Genomic DNA, 23,026 nt, shown 5'->3' on the forward strand with positions numbered 1-23,026 from the left:
GAGGCAACATTTACTGAAGGAAACAGTTTCAGTTATTACTGTCTTGGCTTCTGAGGTTGAGGTACATTGGAGAGACATGAAACTCACCATTAAAATGAACCTCACATCAGGTGACAGGCCAAAGTACCTGTGGTGAGTTTAATTGTTTTAGTTGGATAAAAGCAGCAACCTGGTGTGACTGCCATTAAAATCTGGTTTTGTTTTGGCTAATTGGGCAAGATGGGGATTGTACAGCAATCCACCTCACAAATTGCTGGGTTATTTGTGCCTTGACAGAGAAATGAGGATTTTACATGTGCTTATTTCCCCAGTAACTTCTGTGTAAATTAATAAACTAATTTGTGCATAGTTTATATAAAATAAACAAAAATAAATCTCCATAGTCCTGGTACATGATGTATGTTTGATAGACAGTACAACTCAGATTCTCCAGAATCCTCATTTATCCAAAATTGTTTTGGAGCTGAACTGACTGGGGATGTCAGGATGCCACTGGCACTGGGGACAACCTGCTCCCGGGCAGGAGTGGGAACCTCAGGCTCCTGACAGGAGTGGGGCCTTGGTGCGGAGTGTTGGTGATCGGTGGCAGCCAGCATTTTTTTTTGGTGAGAATTCAATATTATTTTGATGCTGAAAAAGCCTTCCCTTATTGTTTGTTGTATTTTAAACGCTGTGTTAAATAGAAAGATGGTGATATAATATGGCTCATAAAAACATAGTCATAAAGTAGATTGTCTCTCAGTATTTAACCCTCAGCCCTTTAAAGAGCTGGAACCCTATCATCAGACAATTCCTTTTATATCTGGAGATTGGAGTTCAAATACATTGTCAAAGAATCTTGCCATCTTTATGATTGTTTTTAAACAATAAAAATACATTGTCTTTAAATATTTTCAGTAAAAATTTAAGTATGAAGAGGTTGAGGTGGACATTTTCCCTGATCAAACACAACTTTCATAATCAACATTCGAGAAATGTAAACTTCAAAAATAAGTGTTTGACATCTTTTGATGTCGTTCTCTCTATTATACACATTTCATGTTGGTTATTTAAAGTGTTGATGACGCTATTTGAATAATTGAAATGTAGAATTGACTAAAACTGATCAAGTTTTAAAAAAAATTGCCTTGTGTGGGTTAATTAATGACTCCAGCACAGTCATTTTTATTTTTGTGGTGCAAGTACTTGAATATGTAACATTGTTTTAAGATTGGAAATGAGACCCAAATGTACAAGTTCCCACACTCATCCATGCGATACAATTATTTGCTTTGGAGGCATGAAACTGACCGGGATTATGGGAGGATAATCCCCTTCTCCAGATTTTATCATGGGTGTTTCTCTGTCCCCTAAGAGGTCAGATGTTGCTTTGGACACCATCTCCAACAGTGCAACATTCCCACAATATTACACCAGTGAGTGGACTCACCTTTCATTCATGCCTATATGATAAGAACGTAACTCCCTAACAAGCATTTCTGACACCTGTCGGATTTTTTTTTCTCTGCAATATTTGTGTATAAATGTGCATTATCTTTTGGAGGTTCATGATGCCCATTGGGATAGTGGTCAATATCTGTCCAGTTATGCTGTATTCAAGATGAAAATCTCTGTGTCAGTTACTGTCAGCTGCCTGTCCAGCTGTATCCTTTAAGGTGGAACAAGGGTTGGTGATGCAGATTATCTCAATGTATGTTATCTGGGATCTTGGAGGTATTTTTGTGGGCTAGTGCCATGCATTTTCTTTCAAATGGTCCAGGTTGGATGAATCAAGAAAGGAGGAGAATCTGCTGGAGAATGAACCTTGAACATGAATATGCTTTATTTGAGAGAGTTTTGCGGCATTAATCTATTCTTTGAAGTTTCCATATGCTTCTGTAATTTCCAACCCGTTCACCCTCAGTGTTTCTTGAATTTCCACAGTGGTTCTAGAGAAAGGAACCGATGGACAGTTTTTATGTTCTGGTCCAGTTTACACATCTATCAGGTGTTACATGAATCTAGGCGAGCTATGAATGCTAGAGGCTTGAGGGGCTAATTGTGGGCCACTTGGCCCACTGTATGCTTGATTTTTTTCTTGTTATTTTAGTAAAGGAAGAATGGTTTTCTAAAATAACAGACAGAATTTCATATGAAACTATATTCAGCTTTCATCCACTGATAACTTCTGCAATGTTTTCTATGCAGATTACTTTAATTGGTAATCTTATTGTAGCCCCCTAATTTATTTTACATATTTTCTCTATGAAACTTGAGGGGGATAGAAATAATGTTTGTACTTCAAAGGTGTAATGTTCCTTATTGTTTATATATTTTAAATTTTGACTTACAGCATGGTAACAGGCCATTCCGACCCACGAGTCCGTGCTGCCCAATTTACACCCATTTAACCTTCACCCCTGGAACATTTTGAACAATGGGAAGGAACTGGAGCCCACGGGGAAAATGTGCAAACTCCTTATCGGCAGTACAGTCCGATCGCACGTGCTGTAAAGGTGTTGCACTAATTGCTACGCCAAACATGGATTCAATTTTGCTTTATATTAGTTAGAAAGCTCCTGGATAGTTTTCTTTCACTCAGTGTTTCCTTCAGCTGTTTTATTTCACCGAAAGTAAATATGATTTGTAGTCTATTGTTTGAAAAGCATATCTGAATGACTTGAAGGCTTATTTTGGCTTCAAATGCACTACTGAAAAATTGGATAGAACTTTCATAACTGAGAATGTCATGAACATTAATTGTAATTTAGTATGTAACCTTATGAGACAAAAATAGTTACTTCCCTTAGAATTTTGTTTTGGATTTGTCATTTGGTACTGTGAGAGATGAGTAAACTTGACATAAAAATATGAAAGATGGGGAAACTAGTACAGACACATGGAGTGATGAATTAAACCAGTATGAACAGGCTAAGCATGGAAATTAGGATGCAGAAAGCAGAGTCAGCTTATGTAAGATAAGAACCTTCTAGTCCTTTTGACAGGATCAGTGAGCCCACCGCATGAATAAGATAAGAAGAGGTAAGGAATAAAAGAATGTAGGAAGTTGAGATAGTCTGGATGAGATAAGGGTCTCCTAGCCCTAGACAGAAGTACCAAGTTCTACATATAAAATTAGTAAGCCATACACAGATTTATCAAGTTATGCATATTTAATTAGTAAACCTAGACAGGATTAGCGAACTCTGCATATGAAGAGACTGTAGCTCTGAGAGTCGGAAAGGTGTGAATGGGGACAAGGGTATGAATAAGGACAATGGGGATAATGACATGAGAAGACACCGACAGGATACCCCCTGGTCCTCCAAGTCCACTGAAACTGCACGTAGGCAGGAAGGATTGCCTATGCCAAACCCATCCAGGGGGCAGAAGAATGTAAGGGGGAGGGTATTCTGATACTGAAATGAACTGTATAAATGTTGGGTGAGCCCCAGTGTATATGTGTATTCCCAGGGTAAGGGGAAGCACCCAACTTTGCATTGTTGTTATAATAAATGTTCTTTGTTCTCAATTTTTGTCTCGAGCAATTTCTGTTAAGGTACTTCTATTTCTAACAGTACAGCATAAAATTACAAGTTTTGTTCACTTTGCCGATTATTCAGAGAATAAAGTGATGGAGCAGAAATTAACCTGATCAGATTTGATCTAGGCTAGGATATATTTAGACAGTTTTCTTCAATATCTGATAAAGGAATTTATTTTGCCAATAGTATCCCATAAGTTGGATTATTGGAGCAACATGGGTGGATTATGTTGTGCTTTCACATTGACAGTCATTGACTGATCCAGGAAAATCAATCCCACAAAGAAAATGCATTTGAGACACATGAATCTATTTTATAATTTAGTATTAAATTTGCTTTCTTTTCGAGTATGTTTTTGTTTTTTAAATGGTGAATAAAATTGCGTGGCTCGTGTTTTCCTTAACTACTGTTACTGTACCGCCAGATAGTATCTTTAAATATAGTCATTATTTTCTGCGAACTTCAAATCTTATATACTAATGAAAATTTATTAAAATGCCATTATTTCTTTGAAAAATTTCAAACCTGTCTCCATATGGTTCTTCACCTGCTTGGTGGTCTCCATCCATTTTGTCTGCAAGGCACGAGAGTTCAGATATGTGCTTTCTGTGGCAATGGAAAATTATTGGTTGCCTTCCTTCCTATGAATTTTCCTTACCTTTATTTGTGTCTCATTAGCCGCCCTTTAAAGAAAAACACTGATTTTAATATCCCGTTTATGTAAATCACTTTTTAATAAATCAGTCTACTGAGCCTCTCTCAACTTACCCTGGTGCATATCCAGAAGATCTAATGAATTCAATGGGAAAAAACTGGTGCAGAGAAAGTGGAAGGAAGAAAAAAAAAAGATTGATTTGATTGAAATTATTTAAGATTTTAAATTCTGCTGGTTTTTATAGTTAATTTATTTAATGTTATATTTTTTTTAGTATTACATGAGAGACTAAATGTTTGTGATTATAAGACAGTGGCTGTTGAGGCATCTTGGGGTGAAGCCTGAACAGTTACACTTGCAAAGGCCCTGCCCTTAGCTAAGCTGGGTACCAGTGTGTTGGTAGAAGACCTCTTCCAGGAAGAATATGTTCCAAGGACAGGTGACAATGCACTTGTCAGTGAAGATCTTCATATAGACTAAAAAATGGATACATAATTATTTCTATGACAACACAAGGAAAATAATTTCCTCTTAGTTACCTTTGCGGCGTATATGTGTAAATAATTTTCTGTTTTTGACAGAATTCAACGTTTATTTACGATCTGCTTTTGAATCTTTCCCACAGACAGTCTTTTGATTGATTATCAGTTCACCTTCAGCCTTACGCAGGATGACGATCGGCATTACACTGCTATCAACTTCATGGCTACTCCAGAACAGGTTTGTTCTTTTTGCAGTTTGAGGGTTTTTACAAGTGCCTTTCCCATTTTTTTTCAGTTACGTTCACTATCTCATTTTGCTTTGTGAATCATTCCAGTTTGTGTTTCTTGATTCTCAGTAAATGTATTGTGAATAGAAAATTGAGCATTTTATGTCTATCATTCAGAAATTAGTAGTATTGTTTATATTACTTGTTACGATTTGAACTTGTCAAAATTACTTTTGGACTGATAGGCCTAATTTCCCACTCAAATGAGTAGTGCATTCAGGTTGAATAAATGAGTGAATGAGAATTTATTGTTATATACATGAGTACAAAGCACAGATGAACTTAAATTCTTGCTTGGTGCAACCGCACATTGTAAAATACACTAATCAATGCATAAATTAAATTGACACACAAGTGGAAATAAAAGATAATGAATTCAGTAAAATCCCCAGTATCTGGAATTCGAACAACTAGCAACCCAAGCAATTGGCCAAACCCTCCCCCCCCCCCCAATAAATAAATATATAAATAAAACTAATGAGAATAAATAAAAATTTAAAACTGTTCCAGACATAAAGGGCTTCAGTGTGGGCCAGGTGGAACACAAAATCAACCTTTTCGCTGATGATGTATTAGGTGGGGGGGCGGTGGTGGGGGGAGTCATTGGCCAGGCTGAGGACCACACTGGAGGATTATGTATAATTATGTATTGCGAGGATTACGTATTATCTCGTATAAAATAAATCTGGACAAAAGTGAGATTGTGCCTTTGACGAATGGAGATTATAACAATATCAACAGAGAAGTCCATTTAAATGGCTGCAAGAATGCATTAAATATCTGGGGATAAAAGTGGACAAGGATTTGTGCAATTTATACAAACTTAATTATCTCCCTTTGATCTGGAAGATTGAAGTGGACCTTGCTAAATGGAGGACTCTGCCCATAACACTGGTGGGCAGAGTTAACTGTGTCAGAATGATGCCAAAGCTCTGGTACCTTTTTCAATTGTTAACCTATATAGATGCCACAGGGATTTTTTAAGATGCTTAACAAATGTGTCAGGAGGTTCCTGTGGAATGGTAAAGTGGCTAGAATCTCCTTGGAAAAGTTGATGTGGGACTATAATTTGGAGGGGGTTTAAAATTACCTGATTAAAAAAAAATATTACTGGGCAGCCCTGGCAAGGTTTATCACCTCCCTCTTTGAGGGAGGATGCCCCTCCTGGGCACAAATTAGACTACACGTCGTAGGTGAAAAGATAGCAGGACACTAATTTCAAAGAAAATGGGTAACCAATACTAAAGCACATACTTCAGATGTGGCAAAGAATAAATCAACGTATTGGAATGAAGGTGGGGTTATCTCCCAAAACACCTTTGACCCAAAACAACTTAATACCCTTGACTTTGGTGAATAAAATCCTGGACACCTGGTGCCAGAAGGGGATCAGGTGTATTGAGGATTGGTCCAAGGCAGCCCATGTCATTCGAGCAGTTGAGGAACAACTACGATTTGTCTAATTGAACATTCTTCTGCTATCTGCAAATAAGATCTTTCTTAAGGGAAAAATTGTGACCATCTATGACCCTACCTAGATGTAGTAATGTGGAGATTCTAATTCGACGGGGTAATGTGTGTAAATTTATCTCTAAGATGTATTACATATTCCAAAGTGAGGGCCCGAAGACGGGCTTACACAGGTCCAAGGACAGATGGAAGTTGGACATGGGCACAACAATCAATGAAGTGTGGTGGCAAGAGATGTCTGGATAGCGTGACTAGAGTCATCAGTGCTAGATTCAGGATTGGTGCAATACAATTTCTTGCATCAGTTGTACCTCACACCACAAAAATCACATAAATCAAAGCCAGAAATTTCAGAAATGTACTTTAGTTGGAATTTTTGTCCACTTCATCTGGCTATGTATAAAGATCTTTCTGGGAGGACCTGGGGACATTCTTAAAAAAAAGTACAAAAATGGATTTTCCACAGGATCCAGAAGTATATCTTCTGGGAGGCATTGATAACGTGAGTTGTAGATTGTCCAAGTACCAAAGTTCTTCTCTGAAAGTCACCTTGGCACTAACTGGAAAGTATATAGCAGTTTCATGGAAGTCTGACTCCCAACTAAATACCACAAGAGGGAATGTGGAAATTCAGAGTTGCATTCCCCTGGAGAAAATCATGTGCAATCTTAGGAAGAAAAATAACACATTCGTTAAGGAGTGGCAACCTTACTTGAAATATATTGGCACACAGATTGATTAGTTCCCTCACCCTTTTGAAATAGGAGTACTGTAGTAATCTGTCCCAGAATGTGATCAGAGAAGTGGGACATAATGCAGGCAATGTGTTTCTTTCAGTTTCTTTTTAATTTAATTTAATTGTATCAATCTAATTTAACTGACTACTTTCAGTTGTACCAAGGTGGGGGATAAATACAGACTCTCTATGATGCATGAACCTTAAAAAAAAGATTATATGGTTTGTTTGAATTTTGTGAGTCTATGAAAATTAAAAAATCCAAAAAAAAGTTTAAAATTGTAAAAATAAAGGTTCTTTGAAGCCCACACAAACCCTCGGTGAAGATGGGAGCAACTATTCAGCCAGCAGAGCGTCCCAGTTGTGTCCCACCCGCAGCAGCTGTTTGAATAAAGTTCCATTAAAGGTGTGTTTGAATAGAATGGTGGTGCCCAGGATGAAGAGCCAACCGATGCCTGTCGCCATTGGGGCAACTCTCCCAAAGTGTCTCCTTATCCCTACCTAGTAAACTTGGGGTGGGGGTGGGGGGTTAATTATGATGGTGGCCTGGTTCCTGTAGTGGTTAGTGCAACACTGTTACAATGCCAGTGACTGAGGTTTAAATTTAAGTTCTATACATTACAGGAATAACCTGATTAAAGTGAACTTTACATAATTAAGGAGTACAAGACTGATTTTCTTTTCCAAATTGCTTTAGATTTTGCACTCTCTTCTGATTTTTTAAAACTATTTATTCTTAATGCAGGTGTATTAGTTAGGTATTGTGAGAGTGTGTCTCTGGAAATCACAAAATTTGCATATCCATTAGCCACCATCCTTGTAGATGCCAAATATAGGGATTTTACTGTATAAAATGAGAAAAAAATTCACAGTCTTAATTAGTGCAAAGGAACCATGGTACATTGTGCAGACAGTACATTGGTTGTCTTCAAGTAGTGTTATGGTTAGGTTTGTTTGGGGAGGTTCAACTGTTGGGGGGAAAATTTGAACTGAGAGGCAGCAGACCTCCAGTTTTGATACCTTCTACCTGAACACTGCATTCAGAAGAGATTATGGCCAGGATGATGGGGATCTTTTATGATGTTGGCTGCCTCCTTGCCTCTGGTATTACCCCTTGGCCATACAATGTATGAGTAAAAAAGGTTAATATGTCCTTACTAATAAATTGTAAGTAGAACAAGCTGTCTTTTGCCATACAAATTTTGTTTATTTCAGAAACATTAATATTTTTCAGTTTGTACACTGACATAAGAAATTCTTAGTACCAAGGAATTCACTATTGTAAATTATTTTCTTATAAAGTCATTTGTACAAAAGCACAAGTCTTGAAAGATGAAATGAAATTCAAAACACATGAATAAATATTTCATTTTGAAAGGCCCAGTAATGTGAGCAATGAGGTCTCAGACCAGACAGCAGCCTTCGGCAGTCAATTCATCGTGTGCTTTTGTGGGGATCTTGGGCTACATGTTTTAGTTAGTGTAGTAAAACAAAAAAGACTTATCTATCATCTTTCATGACCTTGAGTATTCCAATGCACTTTGCAGCCAATAAAGTAGGTTTGGAGTGAATTTGTTTTTGCAAGAATCCTGACAGTTGATTTGCATATATCAATCTCTTTGAAACTGCATTACGATATTTTTACTTTGCAATAGTTTTGAAATCTTAAATTGCTTTACGATGCATAAAATACATTTTCCTTGATTTTGATTTTGCAAAATTCATATTTTCATTTATGGTTATAATTGCATGGTCTGGGACAGATTGGTGCAACCCAAAGATTTAATCAAAACATTCCCTGATAATTTTTAAGCTTCGCTAAGAAAGTGCTGCTATGGCAGGGGTGTCATTCTTCCGATAAAGTGTTCAATGGAAACAAAATAAAAAAACTGTTGGAGGAATTCAGTGGGTCAAACAGCATCAATAGAAGGGAAAGGGGAGGATTGTCAACATTTCAGTCAAAACCCTTCAAGACTGACTATGGCCAGAATAAGGAGGAGAGGATGGAAGGTGCCTTATAGGCCACTTGGGGATGGTGAAGCAAGGAAAAGTGAAGGGTGATGGATAGACAACCTTGCAAGTTAAAGACAACAACACCTCTCTTCCGGGCAGACTGAACATCAGTAAAGTAGACTGATGCTGAAAAGATTTCCGTGTCCCCCTGAAGAACAGGTCCTCTGCATAGCTGCAGCTGAGGTAAGGAGATCCCTGTCTGAGGTAAACCCACACAAGGTAGCAGGACCAGACAACATACCTGCTTTGGAATTGAAGGACTGCACAGACCAACTGTCGGAGGTCTTTAAGGACATCTTCAACATTTCACTGCACCAGTCTTATCATTCCCTGTGGGCTTTAAGACATCCATCATCATCCTGGTACCAAAAAGGGCAACAGTAACAGTCCTCAATGACTACCACCCTGTGGCACTGACCTCAACCGTTATGAAATCCTTTGAGCATTTGGTGATGGAATTCAGCAAAGACACTGGGCCCATTTCAATTCACCTTTAGAAGGAACCGTTGCAATGGTGTAAGAGCCTTGTTTCCCCCCACCCCCTCCCCCCCACTCCATCCTCACCCACTTGGAGAATGAGGCCTCATAGGCCAGGCTGCTGTTCATTGACTTCAGCTTAGCATTTAATATGATCATTCCTCAGAGACTGATAGAGAAGCTATCCCCGCTGTACTCAACATCCCTCTCTGTTACTGGATCATGGACTTCCAAATGGAAAGACAACAGCCTGTTCAGGTCGATAGCAGAATGTTGCGCACCATCAAGCTGAGCACTGGTGAGCCTCAGTGCTCTGTGCTCATCGTACTCCTATTCATGCTACTGGCCCATGATGCCAACGCCAGATCCATCTCTAACAGTCATCAAGCTTGTAGATGACACAACCGTAGTTGCCCTCATTAGATCAACGTGAATCTCATTACAGTGAGGAGGTGGAATAAATTGTGATGTGGAGCGAGAATAACAACCTGAATCTCAATGTGGACAAGGTGTAGGAGATCATTGTGGACTTCAGGAGGATTAGGAACAATGACCCTCCTCTATACATTAATAATTTGGTGGTGGAGAGAGTAAAGAGCACCAATTTCCTTGGAGTTCACTTAAGAAGTGACTGATCCTGGATACACAACATTTCACTTGTCAGGAAGGCGCAATAGTAACTCCACTTCCTGAAGCATGCAAGGCTACCAGCCACGGCTCTACAGGAGCTCTATTGAGAGTATTCTGACTTGCTGCCTTACAATGTAGAATGGTTGCTCTAGAGAAATGGATTGGAGGTTGATCGACAGGACGATAAGAGTAGCAAAGAGAATCACTGGGGTCTCCCTCCCCATCACATTGATGTGATCTATTGGGATCGTAGTCTAAAGAAAACATACAAAAAAATCATTGAGGTCCATATGTTGGGAAGAGTATCAAGTTTGGTGGGTTCACAAAGAGACGAGTCTGGACACAAGTGTTACAATGACATGCAATTTTAATTAATACACTGGATACAAAAGGGAGAACATTAAATGGTACTCAATTACTATTTCACTTAAACAATGATATAGACATTCACCTTGGATCGAGGTTGGACTTGACATGCTCACACACTTGAATACACACATTACAAAGAGGGACTCTTACACACACCTGGTTCCCTGTATCAACAGGGGTGTGGCTCTCTGCCAGTATTGATCTATCACAATACTACGGCTCCGCTTCAGAGTTGTGCACACTTTACCCGCGGCACTTCCAGTGATGTCTGCAGTCACGACCTGGCATGGAGTGGTGTCCATGGCATGGACTATGAGGCAGAGATAAAACGTCAATGTTTTATACAGTTCTGATCTGGACGCCTAGCCAACAATGACCCTGGTAATTTAAATAAGCCAACAGCAAATGTGGACTAATGGGTGGCCAGAGTTCAACTTTAATTGACAGGTGATGTGACATCTGAATAAGTTTCAGACAGGGAGGACATGTGACCACCCGCAATGCACACATTCCAGGCAGGCAAGGAGACCACGATTCCACCATGCAGAACAGATCCCTACCACCCAACACACAGCATCTTTCTACAACTCCCATCAGTAAAGGGATACAGCAGAATCAGCGCCACCACCAGGCTGAGAAACACATTCTTCACACAGGAATTGAGAACGCAGGATGACTGAATGAACTGCTCACACGAACCATCCAAGGCTACTATTTATTAAGCAATATTTATTTATTTTTATATATGTGTATTTGTCTTGCATAGGTGTTGCTTGCCTGTATGTGTGATATAAAAACAGAAAGGCTGGTTTCTCAGCTGGTCTTGCAGCATCCATTGGAGGTAAAGGTGTATTACTGATCTTTTGGGCCTTCTTCACCTTGATACTCAGGCCCGAAACATTGGTTATATATCTTTGCCTCCTACGGATGCTGCGAGATCTGCTGTGTTCCTCCAGCATTCTGTGTGTGTTTGCACTTTTTGCACCGAGCTCCGGAGAATGCTATTTTATCAAATTGTTCATGTGCAATCAGATGATAAATAAACTTGAACTTGAGATGGAGCTGGGTGAAGTAAGTGTGGATTTGGGAGTCACAGGCAGGTGATTTAAGGCAGAGAGGGTTTAATTGTTTTAAATGTTTATTTTTAGTTAACTTTTTTCTTTTTTAGCTTGCTTCAATTTTGAATGATAGTTTGTGAGAGTAGCAAAGGCATTCAAGAACAATAAATATCTTCAACAGCATTGTTGACAGGAATGTAATGCGATTCGGACTATGGCACTGTTGACTGGGTTCCAATCACCATCCCGATTATGCTGTTGAACTGAGCGGGGACAGTAGCATCTGTCTTGTGCATTTATGAGCTTGGTAGACTTGAGACTGAGATTTCAGGCCCTGGACGTAATCCTGTATCGTGAATATGACTTTTTGCATTCTCCACTATTTGAGTGGAGGAGCAAAGTACGATTGAAAGTTTTCTGATGTTTTATTTTTATGAAATATTGGCCACTTTCTGGCACTTCCAAATCCATCAATAAAAACATTCCAAGTTAAAGAAAATGATCATTTGAATGCCACTTGATGTGCAATATATTTTAGTTTTCTCTTGTTGAAGATAGTTTCTGTTTCAAACTGAATAAAAGTGTTGAAGAATGCGAATGAGAGATTGTAATCTTACCTTGGAGGCAGTGCTGAGATGATTTGCTGGATTGATCCTTGAGATGGAGCCTCGTGTTCTGGAGATGGATTGAGCAGAATAGGCCTGTTCTCTGGTGTTCTTATTTTAAATAGAAGACAAGTAATTTAAAAAAAAATTCAAACCTCCTGTGGAGGTTTAGAATTAGAACATTATAGCACAGTACAGACTCTTCTACCCGTGATTTTGTGCTGACATATATACCTCCCAAAAAGATTTTAAAAATACTAAACTCTCCCTATCTCCTAACTCTCTATTTTTCATTCATCCATGTGGTTGTCTAGAGATTTAACAGATGGTTGGTATGAGGATGTTTCCCCTTCTGAGAAACCAGGAATAACGTGTAGCACAAATGAATACCCATTAAGACTGAAATGAGGAAGAAATTCTTTTCTCAGTGAGTTGTGAATGATTGATCCGTATAAGTGAGTAATTATTTAAGGCTGTTATTCATAGCTAGTTATTAGACTTGAAGAAAGCTTGAGGATTATGGTTATTATGTAGAAAAGTGTTGATGAGGCAAATGATCCATTCAACCATGTTTGAGGGCTGTGTGATCTACTCCCTTTACAGTATTTTGCACCTATGGGGATTGGGAGATGCTGGATAAGTGTATTTTCGAATTGCTTGATGGATTGGCGAACTAACGGTGAAGCATGCCAATTTTAAACATTTTTTCTACTATTTAATTTCCTCTTTTTTTTGCCAATTGCCAACTTTTTGCCAGTTGCATTCCATCTGGATACCAAGGGATTTAGTCTGTAATGAATTTGCTACTTAACACATTTTGGTGCTTTTCACAAATGTAAAAATTCAAGTAGAAAAATTCACGTGAGAGTAACTAGTGAGGTTATGAACAATCGTGCTCTGTGATTTGTAAGGGATTGCTTAATGTGGTATGTGAGTGGGAAGGGAAGGTTGAGAACCGCTGCTCTAAAACCAAGCAGACTGAAAGCTCTTAAAGGACAGATTGTTAGGAATCCAAAAAGAATTAAAAACTGATGAGATTAACTTTTCAGAATGAATATCATAATGGACTATTTTGTCACTTACAGTTACAAGCATGTACAATTGGGGCGTAAGGTAAATGTGAGTTATCGGTTTAATTATCCAGGTCAATGGCACAATGGAGATTTAAATAATTTTTCATTGGGAACTTAAGTAAAGAGTATAAACCTATCATAACAATGAAAAAATTAAATATGCTACAAATAATGGAAATATAAAACAGGTATAATAATCACATTTATTGCATTGCTAGAAATCAATAAGGTTGGAAAAGGTGCAGAGGAGATTCAACAGGATGTTGCTGGGATAAGTGGACTTGAGCTACAGGGCAGGGTGGGTCTTTTTAAGGGCTCTGGCCCAAAATGTCAGTAATATAACTTTACCTCCAATGGACTCTGCGATACCCATTGAGTTCCTCCAGCAATTATGTGTTTTTTACAACAAAATCACACCATCTGCAGACTTCACTTTTATCCTGAGAGCATAGGAAACTGAGGCGTGACCTTGTGGTGGTTTATAAAATCATGAGGGACATGGATAAAGTGAATGCTCACAGTCAATTTGCCAAGGTCAATAATTCGCATAGAAGAAGGCATAGGTTTAAGGTGAGAGGGGAGAAATTTGAGAGACCTGAGGGGCAACCTTTTCTCTCTGTATAGTCCCTATCTTGAATGAACTGCCAGAAGAGGCTATGAAAAATGGTAGTGCTGTTACGGCAGTGCTGGTGTAGATTTCAGGGAGAGCGGGGAGCAGAGACATGGTGCTTCCCCCCGTGGATTCCGAATGTCCAGTCCAACTGCTGTTGACTCTGTACAGGCATTAAATGGCTTGTAAAGAGGCAGCTGGTGCTTTATTTAAAATCCTGTACCACAGGGTCTGGGGCCAAGATGATGGCTCCTGTGTTTGTCAGAGTCAGGTTACAGACTCTGGGGGAACAGTGGACTGGCTTAGGGCATCAGAAATGGGGAGAACACCCCCTGTTGAGAAGGAGAAGCAGAGGAATGACCTTATGGATAGTGACCACGGTGTCAGACCAGTGAGGGGCTCTGTGGTTGAAAGACACACACAGGCGGAGAGCTGTCGGTGACTTGTAGGCAAGGAACCCACACAGACTGTGTGCTGTTAGAGACTGGATCATAAGACCCAGGATTCAAGAAGGTGCTGAGGGCAAGAAACATTTCTAAAGAACCCTGGGCACTGAAGGCTTCCTCATCGTTTTGGAGGCTTGGATTTGGGCTCGATATGACAATGGTTTGATTAAACTGAAGTCTTGTGCATCTGCAGAGGCTGTGGTAGTGCTGGAGACAAATTCACAGACACTTAGTGACTCTAGGGGAACTCTATTTTGCTTCTCTTTCTCTGGCATTGCTAATGGTGAATCTTTGTCTATTTTGTGTAATATTATATTTCTGTTTCATTACATGACAACAAATAGTATCTGATCTGAAATGGGTACAATTATAGTTCAAAGAACATTTAAACAGATGTATGGATGGACATACAGAAATACATAGAAGAAATAGAAATGGGAGTCATCCATCTGGCCCTTTGAGCATGCTCTGCCATTTGTTTAGATCATATCTGATCTGGCTGTGGACTCAGATTCACTTACTTTCTTGTTGCCCATAAGACTTAATTCCCCATCCTTTTTTAAATATTTTATTTAAAAAGTTAAATCACATTGAAAAATATATATTTATAGACGTACTGGTGTATATTACATGTGACTATTTTCAACCCTCCCTCTCTACCTCCCAACTTTCCTCCCTAACCTCCCCCTTTCTAACCTAAAAATAAAGAACAGATTAGGAAGGAATATATATTATATATAGGAGAATGTCAATCTAAAAATATGAATCTGAATATAAATTGATCTAAGTTGTGCAGCGCAGATTCATCAGACCAGATATTGAGAGAGGTTTAAATTTTTAAACCAAAACTTTTTGTATATGGGCTCCATATTTTCAATAAGAAATGATACTTAATTGTGTAAATTATAAGTAATTTTTTCAAGTGGAATACCTGAACGCAATTTTGCATGCCATCTCTCTAACCCAAAATCTACATTAGATTCCCGTGTAATAGCAAAACATTTCTTTGAAACAGCTAAAGCAATTGATTTGATAATCCTAATTTAATACAAATATCTCCTAACAAAAATCCAATGGATCCATTGGAAGTATAACTCCTTATACTTTATCCAAAAATGTTTTAATTTCAGACCAAAATGTATATATCTTTGGACAAAATAAGTAGAATGTATAAAAGTACCTACTTCTTTATTACATCTAAAACATAAATCTAATAATGTCAAATTAAATTTCTTTAACTTCTTGGGTGTTAAATATAATTGATGTAAAAATTATATTTACTATCCTATACCTAACATTAATAATTTTAGTCATACTTGGGTTACATTATCTCTTTCCAATGATTTTAATCTATTTTAACATTCAAATCAAACTCCTATTTTTCAATTTTGGAGCATTTTTCTGAAATAAACTTATTAATACTTCCATTAGTTATTAATACTTCCAATTCATTTTGTCTAGGTAAATTTAAATTATAATCTATTTTTTTAATTAAAAAGGCTCTTACTTGATAATAAGCAAAAAGTGTATTATTTTGTATATTAAACTTTTCTTTCATTCTCTGAAAAGTAATACATTTACTAACTCAAAGCAATTATCTATTGTTTTAATTCCTTTTTGAAACCAAGTTTTTAAAAATTGATTATTTATGGAAAATGGAACGTTTATTTTCATATAAAGGTATTCTACGAGAAATTAAACCTCTTCCTCCTATTTCATAATCAACTTTATTCCAAATTTCTGGCAAATGTTTTAAAATAAATGAATCTTTGGTTCCAATTAATAATTTAGGATTCCATTTATTAATAACCTCTTTTGAATCTTCTCCTATATCATATAATTCCACTCTAATCCAAGCTAAAGTTATTTCTGAATCAAACATTCCATTACTAGATTTCAATTGAGCTGCCTTATGGAAATTTTGAAAATTAGTTAGTTGTAAACCTCCTACTTCATATTTCAATGTTTCTTTTCTATACCAATGAGCCAATTTACCTTTCCATGAAAATTTTCTTACTAATGAATTTGTCTTTAAAGAATTTTTGAGGAATTCCATATGGAATTGATTGAAAAAGATATTGAATTCCTGAAAAAAAATATTCTACTCTCTGTATCCCACTCCCCTGTCAAATTGTTTCAAATTCTCCAGATCCAAACTAACAAAAAATTGTGTGTGAAGGTTTGCCCGCTGCTGTGGTTGTGCAACCCATCTTGTTTAAAAGATCCTACTTCCAATTCAAATTGATCAGTGAATAGATGACAACATCTTGCACAGGATTGCTGCACATGGGAAAAATTTCTTGCTGAAATACTTCAATTTTTTTTGAAGTAACTGTTTGGTTCTTTACTTTATGAAATTTAAAATTGGATGAAAAAGGGAGTGGAAATGTATGAGCCGACTGAAATATGCCTACCTGCCTTTTAGACCTGCAACAAATAGGTTTTGTTAGAAGCCCTTTCTCAACTGGTTGTAGGTTGCAGCAAATATAAAGAAAATGTAATGAATGTTTCTAAGTGATTGCTTTTATCTCAGCAACAATCAATGCATGAGACAGCAAGGTCACATATTAGTCTAATCTCTTTCATTTAAACTTCAAATCAAATTCATAATTTACCTTGTTTTATGAACTATCAGATCATGTTCAATTAAGCATGTGGTCCAGAATCTGATCTCCACTGACGGTGATCATTTTGCAATCTATCAAACATGCAACATCTAAAAGGCAGGTAGGCATATTTCAGTCGGCTCATACATTTCCACTCCCTTTTTCATCCAATTTTAAATTTCATAAAGTAAAATAAAGATCCAAACAGTTACTTTAAAAAAAATTGAAGTATTTCAGCAAGAAATTTTTCCCATGTGCAGTAATCCTGTGCAAGATGTTGTCACTGAAGAATAGCTGTTTTAATTAAGAGAAAACATTAATTAACATTAAATGAGAAAAAAAAAACAATATTACATTGCAAAAGCTAACCAGGAAAAAATTTAAGGAAGATTATCTCTCCAAAATGATCAGCATAATCTTGTAAATGATACATATTCTCCTCAAGGTAGTGAAAATCTATTTACTGATCAATTTGAATTGGAAGTAGGATCTTTTAAACAAGATGGGTTGCACAACCACAGCAGCGGGCAAACCTTCACACACAATTTTTTGTTAGTTTGGTTCTGGAGAATTTGAAACAACTTGACAGGGGAGTGGGATACAGAGAGTAGAATATTTTTTTCAGGAATTCAATATCTTTTTCAATCAATTCCATATGGGATTCCTCAAAAATTCTTTAAAGACAAATTCATTAGTAAGGAAATTTTCATGGAAAGGTAAATTGGCTCATTGGTATAGAAAAGTAACATTAAAAAAATGTAAATTGCGAAATTCTGAACACCAATGTATCTTCTACATTTGTCTCTGTCAATAGATGAGAATAATGATTTAGCTTTTGATGACAATGCCATTTGTACTATTTAACAAATTGTTCCTTTTCCAGTGCAGAATAAAATAGTATTTTTAGCACATTCCATATGGTTGAGCCTATACCATGCATTTGCATACCAAAGTTTAAAACGCTGTTTAAATATTGGCCAAATGACTTTTAATGACACACAGATGTGAAAAAAAATGGTTATTCCATGCTCTTTATGGACTAATTGGAATTATTTTCATTTGAAGTGTTCAAAATGAATATTATGATGGTTTGACAAGATAGTCCCTTGCTTTTTAACTCTGTTCTCCTGACTGTCTTAAGAGTTCTTAGTCTGTGATGTTTCTCATACTATTTGTTTTTGTGGCCTGGTACCATTCAGCATGTGGGATTATCTTAAATTAAGTTACATCAAAAGAAAATAAGATCTTGATCTAAGCGTTAGAACATTTCACCTGAAGCACTATTTATTTTTGACAAATTGTGTCCTAGTTTGTCTAATGATAACAGCAGATGAATTGCTAACATGCTACTCCTAAGTAACCGAAAGATTATTTCTTAATCAGAATATGATATCAAGATTGTCAATATTGTTGATTAAAAAATATATTATGGCACAACCTCCATCTGGGTAAAGGAAGAATTTCACCAAAAATAATGGGTAATTTTTGGTGCAAAGATAAAATTGCCTGCAACTCTTGAGGGCCAGAAACTGATCCCTTTGGTACCCCACTCATGATAACCCTATGGGTTCATTTATTCCAACTTTAAACCTTTAAATCTTTCCTATCAATGTACCTGTTTAAATCTTCTACCACTTCCTTTGGTTCCTCAAAAACTTAAACCTCTGTGAGAAAAAGTTGTCCTTCGTCCCTTTTAAAATCTTTCACCTTAACTCAATCACCCCTAATTTCAGACACGCTTACCCTGGGAAAAAAATAGATTGTGCTCATTCACCTTACCAATGTCGCATATGATTTTATATACCTCTATCTCTTCACCCTTCATCTTTCTTCTACACTCCAGGTGGGAAAAACACAGTTGTGCTCAAGTTTAGCGCCCTGGTTTAAGTGAAAATGGCCCTTAATACAGGGATAGCTTCGCAGTAATGAGTACAATATTGTGCATTTGGGCACTAAGCCATTTTGTGCCCTAATCTAACTGACTGTGTGCAATTGATCATTCATGTATTCAAAAAATAAGCTCATATTTTTTGTACGTGCGTAATATTTTGATATTTATTCCAAGCATTTTTCTTAAATTATGCAAAGTAATATTGCTTCAAGACAATTTTGGCTTATGATTGATGGTTCCCATGGGAAGTGTTTAAAAAAAAATCAGGAAGGATTACTGCCACTTGCAGAAGTGAATCTTTGGTTGCTTGTAATCTGCTTGTAATTTTATAAGTAACTTGCATTAAAAAAGGATCATGCTTTACATTAATATTTCCAATTATATTTTTGCTTCAAGTAAAATATAAATGTTTTCTGGGTTTAAATGTGTTCCTGAAGAGATTAGCATTGTCTGTATTTTTACTTTCACATTTTATGTAGCATTTCAAAATGAAGTCCTTTTGAGGAAATGCATTTTCATCTTTCTGCGAGGGTTTTTATTGTCAACTATTTCTCATTTGGAAACACTTTTGCCTCTGAGCCAGGAAATTGTACATTCTAGACATACTCCAGAAATATCGGCATAAAAATCTAATAATGAAGTACTAAGATGGGATTGGAGCATCATTTGCATGTGCCCTATCTGCTTACTTGTATAAGAGAGAGACTTTTTTTAAGAAGTAGATTTACAACATGAGTCCTGGTGAGCCTTTCTCCCATTTCATATAACTGAAGCATATCAGGTGCTGTTATTCACAGCTCTGCTTTCGGAGCTTGCTGTTTATAAATTGATTGTCATTGCCACAATTTTTTCATTTCCAAAGTGCCTTATCATTTGTAAAGCTATCTGGAATATCCTGAAAAGTGGTGAAAGTCTTTCTTTTCCTTCATCCTTCAACTTTTTCTGTGTTAATAATTGTGCTGCATAACTTGTATCTCTTCTTGCAGATGAACAAAGACCTTGACTTGTCTATCAATGCATCCAACAACTTCAATTTAAATGTCACGTGGTCCATAGGATCAACAGGTGAGTTAGGAAAAATGATTTATTGATTATCTGTTGTAAAACAATATTAACGATACCTTCATATAACAGTACATCATTTAAATCCTCCAAATCATTTTCCTAATTCAGGGCATATTTTTTAAAGAATCACTTGAGGGAAAGCTTGTGTGTTTCTTTCCAAAGAACTTCAGCTGATCTTGGTCAGATATCCAGATAATCCCCAAACTTAACCACTTCTTTGTATGATTTTACATAAGATGGCTTCAAGCTTTTGGGTCATCCTCCTTTATTTCAGTTCATTGTACAATACATTTCAGATAGGTAACCTAATTGGGAATTTGGCTTTAACTGCTTTGGAATGATAGATGTTCTGAGCTTGCATTGTTCAAACATGTTTTCTAACTAAAATAATGTTATTTAAACTTTGTTTGCTCGAAAAGCATTTTTTTTCTTCTGCTGTGGTTACTTTTCAACATGCCAGTTCGTATATTTATATTATTACATTATGTATGAGAGTAAAATTTTTAAAAATATGACTCAATAATATGTCCTTTATCACAGGAATGTTGACAACTAGTGTGATGAATGCAATGAATAGGAGGATATAGAAAAATGTGGATGAACTGGGACCTTAGAAAGTAGGTCCCAGTCCCTTACCTGTAGCAGGAAGATCAAAAAGGTGTACAATTGCTTCCCTTAGCCAAACCATAAAATGCAAAAGCAGGGAAGTCATTCTGGAACTGCGTATAACACTAACTAGATTGCATTTATTTCTGGTTGTGACAGTACAGAACTGATTTGATTGCACTGGGGAGTCTACACGGGAGATTTGAAAATATTACCAAAACAATTGTAGTTATAAAGAAAGATTGACTAGGCTGGTGTTGTTTTCTTTGGAGATTAGGGACGATGCAATGAAAATAAATAAAATTGTGAGGGGTCCAGATAGATTAAAAAGGAAGAACCTATTTATCTTCGTGGAGAGATCAAAACCAATGGATATGTTTTTAAAAATAATTGGTAGAAAGATGAGAAGAGGGGATGAGTAAAGTGTTTTTCAGTCACATAAATGTTGGTAGTGTCTGAAAGAGTGGTAGAGGTGTAAACCTGCATCATGTGGAGAAAATACTTGACTTGGGGAAAACAAAATCCATGACCTGCAGGGTTAGAAGGTTGAGTTAGCCTGCACCTGTAGTCCTGTTTGGCACAGAATTTCCAATATTTCCTCCAACGTCACAGGCACCAGACATCACTCTATCGAGAGCATCTACATGAGGCGGTGTCTTAAAAAAGCAGCCTTTATCCTCAAAGACCCCCCCCTCCCCCCACCATCCAGGCCATGCCTTCTTTACTCTGCTCTCATCACCTAAAGATGAACACTCAACGGCACAAGGACAGCTTCCCAGCTGCCATCAGATTCCTGAATAATCAATGAACACTGCCTTACTTTTCGTGCACTACTATTTTAATTTTTTTAAGAATATGAATGTTTGCACGATGATGCTTCTCCAAAACACCAAGTTTCATGACTTGTCATTGGGAATAAGTTCTGATACTGATTTTGAAAATGAGCTGACCAGTAGATTATTGAAGTAAGATTCCAATTTCCCCTTTAAAAATTCCAGGGCAATGGGATCATTACTCAGGGTGTTGAAGAAAAATCTAATTATTTAGAACCCATTCATAATGCACTTGGAAACTCTGTACCATATGGCCCATAGGAGGTTCTGTAGCCCAAGGCTACAGCTGAAAACAGGATGTGATGTATGATTTCTTTCATGATCTTGGTCTTACTCAAGTTCAGGTTTTCTACCAGAGGGACCACTTGATGGCAGATTATTCCTTGCAGACCACAATAAAACAGGCCTATTACTATAGCTTTAGGGACCAGACTTGGCCTTATGTCAGATATTGCTCCCTGTCCATCTTGAGATCAAAGGTAAGTGGACTCTGGTGAGCATAAATCTGTAACCATTTAACGTTTGGTTGTGTTGACGGCCAGTGATCTATAATTAGGGTCAATCCTCTTTATGTCATATATCAGTGATTCAGATTATGAAATGAATGGCTTTGTGATCGAGTTTTCGGAAGAAGATGGGTGGAGGAGCAAGTAGTGTTGAGGAACCAGGGAGGCTGCAGAAGGACTTAGAAGATTATGTGAATGGGCAGAGATGTGGCAAATGAAATGCAATGTTGAAAAGTGTATGGTCATGCACTTTGGTTGAAGAAATCAATGGGCAGACTATTTTCTAAATGGGGAGCAAATTGAAAATTTCCTGAAGCAAAGGGACTTGGGAGACCTCGTGCAGGACACCCTAAAAGTAAACTTGCAGGTTGAGGCGATGGTGAAGAAGGCAAATGTAATGCTGGCATTCATTTCAACAGGAATATGAGCAAGTATGTGTTGGGTGGCTTTATAAGGGCACTGGTGAGACATCACGTGGAGTATTGTGAACAGTTTGTCATTGGAAAGGGTACAAAGGATGTTCACGAGGATGATTCAGGGATGAAAGGTTTATCGTATGAGGAATGTTTGACAGCTCTTGCTCTGTACTTGTTGGAATTTAGGAGAATGAGGGTGGGGGGGGAGAATCTTATTGAAATATTTCAAATGTTGAAAGGTATGGACAGAGTAGATGTAGAAAGGTTCTAACTCATGATGGGATAGTCTAGAACAGGGGTGGGCAACCTTTTACCATGTGTGGGCCAGATTGTGTGTCAGTGATTAAACAGTGGGCTGCACTGAAGCTACCAGTAATTTAAAAAAAATATAGTAATTTCAATTATTTTTTGCCTGTGGTCTCTTGGCTAATAACATAACCAAGGGACGCTCTCTTTAGGTTCAAGATGACAGCGCATCATGAATCCTCCACAATAAAGGAGGTTAAAAAAATATTGCTGCATTTCTTCTACATAAAATATAATTTTAAACTTGCTTTACCTCAGCAATCGATCCCTTGTGAGGTAAGGGTTAAGCCAGGGTGTACCAAGGCAGTTTCTTTTCAATGTTCCTCCCTTCCTTCCTCTGCTTACTTCCAGCTTGACTTTTT

The 23,026-nt window shown here is 37.3% G+C and overlaps 1 protein-coding gene across 10 annotated transcripts in view; it reads left to right on the forward strand.

The window, feature by feature from the left end:
• The window catches only part of atrnl1b (attractin-like 1b), a 617,494-nt gene that overhangs the window by 242,312 nt on the left and 352,156 nt on the right, over window positions 1–23,026 (forward strand). For all 10 annotated transcript variants that reach the window (XR_011345361.1, XR_011345362.1, XR_011345364.1 and 7 more), the window contains exons 22-23: window positions 4,805–4,899; window positions 19,919–19,997. Coding sequence is in view for 6 of the 10 variants with exons in the window: in XM_069900005.1 (XP_069756106.1) it covers window positions 4,805–4,899; window positions 19,919–19,997 (174 nt within the window). In the remaining 4 variants the exon portion in view is untranslated. The remainder of the gene's footprint in view (window positions 1–4,804; window positions 4,900–19,918; window positions 19,998–23,026) is intronic.

This window comes from Narcine bancroftii, chromosome 10, assembly GCF_036971445.1.
Source record: "Narcine bancroftii isolate sNarBan1 chromosome 10, sNarBan1.hap1, whole genome shotgun sequence".
NCBI lineage: Eukaryota > Metazoa > Chordata > Chondrichthyes > Torpediniformes > Narcinidae > Narcine > Narcine bancroftii.